Source organism: Candoia aspera, chromosome 2 (assembly GCF_035149785.1).
Source record: "Candoia aspera isolate rCanAsp1 chromosome 2, rCanAsp1.hap2, whole genome shotgun sequence".
Taxonomy (NCBI): Eukaryota; Metazoa; Chordata; class Lepidosauria; order Squamata; family Boidae; genus Candoia; species Candoia aspera.
Genome location: NC_086154.1, coordinates 15,414,034 through 15,423,635, shown reverse-complemented (window position 1 = coordinate 15,423,635; position 9,602 = coordinate 15,414,034). Strand labels below are relative to the sequence as shown.

The 9,602-nt window shown below is 49.1% G+C and overlaps 1 protein-coding gene across 1 annotated transcript; it reads left to right on the top strand.

The window, feature by feature from the left end:
• Nucleotides 1-2,688: 2,688 nt before the first annotated feature.
• Nucleotides 2,689-6,535, top strand: TCF19 (transcription factor 19). Its single transcript, XM_063296384.1, has 3 exons — nt 2,689-4,114; nt 4,912-5,542; nt 6,191-6,535. The coding sequence occupies exons 1-3, from the start codon at nt 3,841-3,843 to the stop codon at nt 6,423-6,425; spliced, it is 1,140 nt and encodes a 379-aa protein (XP_063152454.1). The 5' UTR covers nt 2,689-3,840; the 3' UTR covers nt 6,426-6,535.
• Nucleotides 6,536-9,602: the final 3,067 nt, after the last annotated feature.

The following is a 9,602-nucleotide window of genomic DNA, read 5'->3' as shown; positions in this document are numbered from 1 at the left end:
CATGTTTTCGAACTGCTTGGTGTGCAGGAGCTGGGATTAACAACGGGAGCTCACCCCGCCGCGCGGTTTCGAACCGCCGACCTTCCAATCGACAGCTCAGCGGTTTAACCCGCAGCGCCACCGCGTCCCTTATATATATTATATATATTCCTTACTATATACTTCTTAACATTGTATTTAGTAGACAGTTCACACTTTGTTTGCAGGACGAATAAAGCAGGAAAATAAAATGTTATGCTTTTAAGGGAACATACCAATATGACCAAGGAAAACCTTTCACCCTCTACAGATAGTACATAGTGCTACTTGAATTCTTTAAGAAAACATCCAGCTTCCTTAGAATTCCTGCTGCCACTGCTTAAGAACCTCTGCTAACAAGTTAAATACACTTTTACAGACTGGACATACATAATTCCATACTTTGATTCTAAACCAAAATGAAATTGGGGAACCTTATTTGCAGCTATCGTTTCAAGCTCTTTAATCTGTGGATATGAGACTATAAAACTATCCATATTAATATGCTGTAAACTGACCTTTTTCCCTTTATTCCTCTCTCAAGAAAGATGAACTCATTCTTGGGCAGGAAGACTTAATCAGGATGCCTATGACTCTTGCTTCCCAAGCAGATAGCGTCTTTCCATAGGAGCCAACCTAGAAATGCTTATCACAGGAACTGACATCCTGCTGAGATTCCTTATAACCTCCTAACAAGAGATTTGATTGGCAGTGAAAGTTTCCCCCCTAGATTTTGGTTTAATTGTTTAACGTTCCCAATGCTCTTTGAGCGAGTGGCTTTGACGCTGATTTTTTTAATGGCATTGTTTTTAAGACATTTGCATGTTGGGACTCATGGCACTCATTTGTTCAGCCTATAGGGCCAGTAAAATAAACAGCTGGCAAAGGCATACTCAGTGTGTGGAATGATGATTTCCCTAAGTATTGCCAAAAGTTGCAAGTTGACCAAAGCCTATTAGTCTTTGGAAGACTTCGTTAGTATTCCTGATTTAAGGGCAATACATAGACTAGCCTTGAGCCTGGCTAGATCCTAGCAGCTTACCTTACATTCAACACAAAGATTTAAAAAAAACTTGACCAAACTCTGTCATAGGTGCCTGACCAAGGCATTCTAACATACTCCTTATAAATTGTCATGGCAGAGAAGTGTTCAGTTTAGTTGTTACTCTGCAACCGGGAACAGCAGTTAACACATTATAGGGAATCTTCGTACTCCTGAATGAACCTGGCAGAGTCCCGCTAATGTGTGGCTGAAAGAAGTACAGGACTGAGCACATTGAAGTGTTTATCCTAGAAATGACTCCTGTAGTGCTTTGTGCATGGGCAGGGTTTGGCTACTGTGAGCCTGCTGTGCTCTGTAGGATGAGCAGGTAGTAGCTGCGTTCTTGCTGATCTCCTGTCATTCCCCTGTATTCTTCCTCTGGGTCACTCAGTAAATTGGGCTCTATTCTCCCCTACTGTATTATCCAAAGAGGAGGAACCCACAGGAAGAGGCAACCACTCCCATGCTTTTACTAGGTGGTGCAGTGGGAGAGTTAGAATCTGCTTCTCCCTGAAGACCGAATGCCCCCATTTACATGCCCATGCTCACCATTTCTCCACCCAAAAAAACCCATTGGATACCAAAAGATAAACTGCCCAGTGTTTCCATATGAGCAAATTTATTCCACGTAAAGGCTCCAAATGGAAAACCTTCCCTCCCTGACCTATTCCACACCTCCCTCAGTTTGTTTCTTGAGGAATTCTTCCCCCTGGCATGCAGAAGAGCAGAATGAATTGGCAGGGCAGGGATTTAATAGAAATACGGGAAGGGAGGCACCACATCCTACCACTTCTGCCAAGAGCACTGGGCATAGGGAATTCCACCCTGCTTCTGCCTACTAGAGGGACGGGGGTTTCCCAATCTTTCCTCAACTTTTTTAGAAAAGCGTCTCTTGATGAACTGGTCTGAACGGTGGAAATGTGTGTTGCTTCGGATGATTTGGGGTGTTAAGGCGTGAAACGTAACATTCAAAGCCTCAAAAGTTGTCAAACACAGATCGTTCTCGTTTTATCTCAACATCCAGCATTTATGACACCCGCTTTATTTTAAAAGCCCCCGGCCCGGCGGCTCTATTCCGCCTTTTGTACTCCGCTTTTACGCAGGAGCAACTGCCTTCCGCTGTTTGCCAGGAAGAGGGCAGGGTGAGGCCGTTCAGAAAGTGCTGCCCACCCGGGGGCCCCTCCCTGTCGCTTGCTTCTTCCAACGGAGAGCGTGGGAGAACAGGCAAGGGCCGCTCTTCTGGCCGTCGACTGGCGGCCTCTTAAAGGCGGCCGCGTTCAGCTGCGCCTTCAAACAAACGCTTGCTTCCGCGGACCCCCGCCCCGTGGCACCTCCCTCTGCCCACTCCTCGAGGTATCCTCGGGCTGCCCTACTTGGCAACTTTCTACCTGGCAAGCCAAGCTGGCAAGGCGCGGCCGGAGCGGCGCATCCCGCCAGCAGCCGTTGCTCCTCCTGCCCCGCAAGGGCGCGTCCAATCGCCTTCTGCCGGCCGAACGCGCCTCGGCGCCGGAGCCCACCCCGATGCGCCCACCAATCAGGGCCTTCCTCCGCCCCAGCCCGGCGTCGGCCTCGCGCGCTTATGCTCCCCGACCGCCCCTCGGGTCTTTCAGCCAATGGAACGGCAGGCTTTTCCTTCAAGCGGCCAATAGGGAGCGGAGGCTTTGCCCTTCCTTCTTCCGCTTGCTGCAGCTGGGCCAATTGGGGGGCAGCGCGCGCCGCTCGGAGCCCAGGGAGCTCCTGCAAGAGCTGCGATCGGGGAAACTCCCGAATGGAGTGCCAGACGTCGCTCCTCGCCCATCGCCGCCACCTCGGCAAAAAGCGAGGCGACGGGATTCTAGAAGAGCGTTCCTAAGTAGTTCGAGGCGTCTCTTTGCGTTGCCTAGGAGACGGTGGCTCAAGGGCCCTCCCCCAAGATCGTGTTGCTACGGTGATGCCCGGGTTCTGGAACCGCGTTGCCTAGTAGAGTGGTGCGTGGGTGTTCCAGAATGCTTCCAAGGAAGGGCGGTCATCATAGACTTCGTTGCCGGGGAAACCGGAGAGACTGACAAGAACCTGCTACTTGGGCGTGCATGGAAATCCGGATTCATTCGGGGATCCTCGTCTTCTGAGAAGTCGAGCCGATTTCCAGCCAGTCCATCGAGAGCTGCATCCTCGTTCGAAAGGCCCGGCGTCGCTGATTTCCGTGGACTCGGCAGCTGCGGATTGTTTTAAGGGTCATGATGATTATTTATTGTCTTGCAGCAGATGCCTGAAACAAGCGTGCGCTAGCGGCAGAGAAGAGACTTCTGCAGGCTTCCAAAGGCAATTGGCAGAAACGGGTATTTGCACCCACAATGCGGGTCACGAGTCAGTTTGACTCAAAGAGCTCTTGAGGAAATTGTTCTGAAAAGACTGAAGTTGTCTTCCAGCTGGGGGTCAGCCAGTGGCTTTCTGAAGTCTCATGATGAGATGAAACAGGTTGCATGACTGAGGAAGCCTTGTTTGTAGCTAAGTCAATCAGGGTTAATATGAGTGAGTTGTATTGATGGAAGTACCCCCAGCTGCCCCCTTTCAGGTAGAGATGAGCCTGCCGTTGCACAGCCTGTGGTCCCGGGCACTTAGCCAGCTTTTGTAGCAATCCCAGTTGGCAGTTGACCATATCCTCTTGCATCCTGTGCTGCTGTCTTTCCATTAAAAGGTCTGCTGCTCCCACAGCTGAAAGTCAAGTTGGTGGCTTGCAGGGGAGTGAGCGGACACTGCAGATCTGCTTGTCACCTGACCACTGCCTTTGAAGTCAAGCCATGCTTTCTGAAGCTCTGCCCTGCTTCCAGTTACTCCGGATGGGCCCAGCCTCTTCTGGGGATTTGCCAAACCGGGATCTGTACACCTTCCGACCTGCCAAGCCCAGCTGCATTTATCGCCTGGGTCGCCGAGCTGAGGTTTGTGATGTCATTCTGGTGTCAGAACAGAACCCAGCCTTGATCTCCCGGGTCCATGCCGAGATACACGCAGAACGGGATGCTGACAGCACGGCTGGGGAATGGCGAGTTGGCCTGGTGGACTGCAGCACTTACGGTGAGTTCTTGTAAAAGTTATGCTGCTAAATCCTGGCCTAATTTTTGTGAGATGTCAAAGCGTTCAGAGGCTTCTTCCTAAATGAATGTGCACAGGGCTGGACTTTTGAGAGTTAAGGAGGATTGCTTCTGAGGGCTTCAAAACAAAATCCCAAACTCAGACGTTGAATATTGCTAATGCTAGTACAGTTAACACTTACATAAGGGGCTTCAACCTTTTTGCAGAACTTCTTGTCTGCAGAAGTTCAAGATAGTTCCTGAAGGAGGAGCATAGATCCCAAAAGACCTGATCTGAAACAAATTGCAACAGCTGGCACTTAGAAAACATGCTGCTTCTTCTGGTTCCTCTGCTGCTCTCTCGGTGTATTGCTGTGCCTGTGAACCTGTCTGATCCTGCAGACATGCAATTCTTTTAGATAATGCCTTGTTGTAAAGTTGAGTGTTAAATGGCTAGCAAGTACTTCTGAGCAGCAAAGCACTCTTCAAAATGTCCATCTTCTCCTCCTTTCTCATTATCTGTTTCTGCTAAATGGGATGATTGTGAATGAGAGCCTGCAGGCTGCAAGGGAGTTGTGAGGGCCTCGTGTGGCCCGTGAGCTGTGGGTTGCCCATCCCTGTCAGGAAGCAGTTACGTGTCTCATGCAAAGAACCATTTCCCTTTGTATGTCTTGCCCCAAGAGCCTTGGACTTCTTGCACGGGCAGTTCTAATGCACATTTCTGCCTGCTTGAAAAAGACGTTGATCTGGCTAGCTGACATTTAAATAACGCTTTTCCCTCCTGTCCGATTATCCTTTCAGGTACATACGTCAATGCCCTCCGCATGTCCCACGGCCAGCGGGTAGATCTGAACGATGGAGATCTTTTGACTTTCGGCCACCCCAGCCCAGTGCCTGAGGGCTGTGCATTGCCACTGCCTCACGGCGACTCTGAGTTTTATTTCCTCTTCCAGAAAGTCCATGTTCGGCCACAAGACTTTGCAGCTATCACAGAACCCAAAGCCCCGTGGGCTTCCTCCTCCGGTTTCCGGCCAGTGTTGCCTTCCGGCAACCATCGCATCCGCCCGCTCTCCTGCCATTCGCCCACCTCCCTCTCTTGCCGCCCCAAAGCCACCCTCATCCTGAGCTCCATCGGCAGCCTCAGCAAACTGAAGCCCCAGCCGTTCACTTTCTCCCTCAGCCGGAGCACGGATCCTCCCGCCCAGCCGAAAAGTTCCCGCAATCGCCGCAAGTCAGTTCATACGGTGCTTCCTGAACTTGAGGATGAAATTGCACGTCTCGAAGAGGAACAGCCGGCCCCAGACAAGGAGCAGCACTTGGGCACTTACCGGTGTTGCCCGAGCAACCATCTGCGGCTCCAGCAGAGAGGGTTGGAAGGGAGCAGAAACACCCAGGAAGATGTGGGGCCAAAGCTTCACGTCACACCGAGTGGGTGAGTCCCTTTAAAGTCCACGTTATATGCAACATGGCTGGCACCCAGCCATGTCTGATGGTCTCCAATTCGAAAGGTGACCAGCGGCAATGCTGGGAAAGATCTGTGCCTCTGAAACCTGGTAGAACGGCTGCTTGTCTGAGTAGCCTGCTTGGAAAAGGTGATGCCGAAACAAAGAGCTGTGGAGCGTTCGGTGTCGTTCCGTTTCAGTGATTCAAATCCAGAGAGTCCTAGAGGCCAGCCCTAGGCATTTTTTCACTTAGCAGAGCTAGCATGCTTTCCAAGTAGATGCCTTCAGCAGTTCTCCAGATATCAAAATGTTCATGGATGCTGAATTGGCCTATAAATGATGGTGCAGGGGGCCAAACTAGAAGGAAAATGGCTATACGTGCCAATTATACTCAGTTCTTTGTTCCCCTTTGCTTTGATGTTCTGCTTAGTTTTGACTAGATGTGACCAGGAGAAGCCTTGCTTGTCTGGCATTCTGTGTTCAGCAGTGGGAAGGCCATAAGAACGATAGAATAGCCCTTTCCTGCTTCTGTTACCTGGTACATGAGAGGAAGGCTGTCTGTCATCCTAGAGCAGTGTTTCTCAACCTCAACAACTTTAAGTTGTGTGGACTTCGGTTCTATTTTGGTTCTTTTTCAGGAAGCGTCGTGGTCGGCCCCGGAAGAATCCTCTGGGAAGTGCCAGCCAAGTTTTCTCTCAGACGCTGTCTGCCTCAGAGCCATGTGCAGCTCCCCGATGCCGCCTTCCCCAGGACGAGATGGTGGAGTGGGTCCAGTGCGATGGCTGTGACGCCTGGTTCCATGTGGTGTGTGTGGGCTGCAGCTACAGTGTGGTGAAAGAGGCAGATTTCCGATGCGCTGCCTGCCGCTCATAAGGTCAGAAGATTCTCCACCAAAAACGGGTCCCATCAGCGACTTCAAAAAGAATTTTTTAAATAATGTCCCTGATGGACATAAGTGGACTACTGAAAATTTGCACAGGGTAAATCTTTCGAGGGAAAGGAAGCAGATGTGGTGAGTATGGGTACGTGCAAAGGAAACCCCTTATGGTGTGAGCAACCTGTGACGTGTGAAGGAGAGAGACTCCTAAGATGCCAGCTCCATTTCTCTGGAAACCATTGCCTTGAGGAGAAGATGCCAAGCAAGCATTTGTGGGAATCTATCAGACGGGCTCCTATGCTATCAGCAGCCACCTGGCAACCATCTGGAGAAGGTCAGGAAGAGCCTGGAGATCGATGCAATGGACCCTTGGTGCAGAGGCCCATTCCGAGAGTCTTGCATTCCTCAGGCCCTGCAGAAGGAGTGCAGGGAAGAACAATCTGTATGTCAGCTGACTTAACAAACTCATAAAAAAGGCCAAATATGTCAAGCTCAGATGGGCACCAGCTTTCTGACCACACAAAATGGCCTGATCACCATAAGTGCCTTATAACAGAGAGGGGTAACACTGTTGTGTGAGCAGCCAGCCACCTGCTTCCTGCCTTTTGAGCAGTGTTTCTCAACCTTGGCTACTTTAAGATTTGTGGACTTCAACTCCCAGAATTCCCCAGCCAGCATGAATTCTGGGAGAATTCTGGGAGTTGAAGTCCACACATCTTAAAGTTGCCAAGGTTGAGAAGCATTGCTTTAGAGGGTCAACAGAGGCCCAAACACAGAAGAAGCCAACTTGGGAAGGCATCTCCAAGTGTTGCATCTCCATGAGGCTCTCCAAACCTCCACTAAGTTCACATGAAGAAAGAGTGGGACCATTTTCCAAGAACAGGATGTGCCTTTAAAGAGTGACACCTTCTGCTCTCTCAAGCATTTGGGTGGTGGGATGGCAGACGGAGAAGCAAGCATGGGGTTGAAAGGTGAAGACGTAAATGAAAAGAATTAAATTCCAGAGAAAGGAACGGGCTTTGACTTGAACCGATGAGGCTGTTGCTGATAGTGTTCACGATCTGCTTGATCCCTATTTAAAAGCACGTGTGTCTGCTTAAATGTGCTCCAAAAGCAACATGGAGAGACCCTCCCTCCCTCCCTCCCTCCACTTTTTACCATCTGTTTCTTGCCCCCAATACAGGGCTGGAACTGGTGGGGAAAGGAAGGGAAGGATTTTACTCTATTACCAATCCCCTTTTGACTTTTTAAGGAAAGCTTCTTGCACTTTATAAGCAAATAAGGCAGACACATAATTGGGTGCTCCTTTTGGTTACACTTGGCTCTCCTTATGCATTAAAAGCAACAGCCTTGTAGCGTCTTGAAGGTGAATGGGTTGCTTGCAACAGCAGGGCCAGTCTCAGGAGGTTCCTACAGCATTATCCTCAGTGTATATTGTGTATATTTGCAGATAGAGCTACTCTATAAAATGAAAGCCAAGTAGGGAGTCTGGTGCTGGTAAAAGGCAAATCCATACGCCCTCACAAATCAACCAATACCGCGGTCCCTTATCTAGCTAAGAGGGCAAAATGCCTGTAGGCTGCAAAAACTTAACGCTTCCATAAATTTCTTGAGCAGTTTTTTTTTTTGGCCTAAGAGTGAAGGGGCATGTGATGAAGGGGCAGGGTTGCTGTTTTTAATCTTTCTTGAGAATGCTCAGTAGCCTTGATTTCTAGCATAGGAACTGAAACCATTTTTAGCCTGGCCGTAAGCCTGTAAGCAGCAGCGTGGCTGGTAGGTTTTCCTGAGAACAGCCAGATGCGTACAGATGTGTTTGCACAAGGCATCCCAGACAGATAGGCACTTTCATTTACTGGAGAGAATGTGGAAACTGAGGAGATACCATTTCCCTTGGAAAAGTGGAATCCTGCTTCTATTCTCTGTACTTAACTACAGGTCAGTGCCAAGGGATAGGGAATCTGTGCTTGTCTAGATGTTGAACAGCAGGTCCCAGCCTCTCAACACTGGTGGAGCATATGGGGCTGCACATCTGGAATGAACAGTATCTGCCAGCTGGGGAGGGAAGAGGGAAGTGGTCAAGCCACCGAATGAAAGATCTTCAGCCTGGGGAAATGTGAGCAGCAGGCTCCATCTCCAGAGGATCTGCCCAGAAGCCAAATACAAGCCTTCTGCTAGCAAGAGGCGTTCAGGAGATCAGAAAATTAACACGTTGAAAAAAAGGGCATTTGCTGTAAACCATAGATTCTTCTGCCCTAGCAGTTGACCTGCTTTCTCAGGCAGAGTGAACTAAAGCACTTTGGCAGCTAAACAAAATAGAAAGGGTGGTTCTTACTTCAACCCTGTTTCTGTTCCTCCTGGGTTCAATATCAGGCAGGGGTTCTTAGCACAAGACAACATTTGCTGGCTTTTGCTGTCTGTAGTGCAGTGTTTCTCAACCCGAGCAACTTTAAGATGGGTGGACTTCAACTCCCAGAATTCCCCAGCCAGCAAAGGAATTCTGGGAGTTTAAGTCCACCCGTCTTAAAGTTGCTCGGGTTGAGAAACACTGCTCTAGTGAGTAGAGGCTCATCCTGGGAAACCTGCCTTTCATGATGCCAAAATCAAAAATAAGCTACTCCTGTAGGTTTACAGGGAAATTTCTGCTGCAAAAGCAAACAAGAAAAAAATCAACCAAAGACTCCTGTAGTTTAGGGAAGAGACATCAGGTTTATTCTTGCGCATTTGGCAAAGTTGTTTTGTCTTTGGGAGGGGAAGGAAAGAAAGGTGTCCTTTTCCTGTAATAAGGTATTTCTTGTCTTGCAACAGGCCTGATCTTAGTACTGAAATAAACCTAAACTGCAAACTTAGCAGCTCCATGCATGTTGTGAGAGAACGCACATTTACGCTAGCTGTGTTCAAGCTGTTTTTCCTTGAAAACAATCCTACGACAGCAGGACTTTGGGTCTGACCAGTTAAGAGAGTGCTCAACATTCTCATTGTGTTCTCAGATATCGTAAAGTTCCTTGCAAGCAGCTTAAAAAAGTAGACAAGCCTTTTTGAGTGCTTGTCCACCTGTTCCTCTTTAGCTTCCTCTTTGGTATGAAATGGCCCTTGGATGTCTTTTGCTCACCATAAACAATGGCCAGCCTCAAGTGCTGGCACCTAGGATATTCTGCAGGAATTCTGCAGGAATT

Bases quoted from the DNA above. Each gene is read 5' to 3' on its own strand.
- TCF19 (XM_063296384.1), top strand. From the start codon at position 3,841: ATGCTTTCTGAAGCTCTGCCCTGCTTCCAGTTACTCCGGATGGGCCCA. The intron at 4,115-4,911 runs GTGAGTTCTTGT...TTATCCTTTCAG, and splicing joins GGTGGACTGCAGCACTTACG to GTACATACGTCAATGCCCTC. The intron at 5,543-6,190 runs GTGAGTCCCTTT...GTTCTTTTTCAG, and splicing joins CTTCACGTCACACCGAGTGG to GAAGCGTCGTGGTCGGCCCC.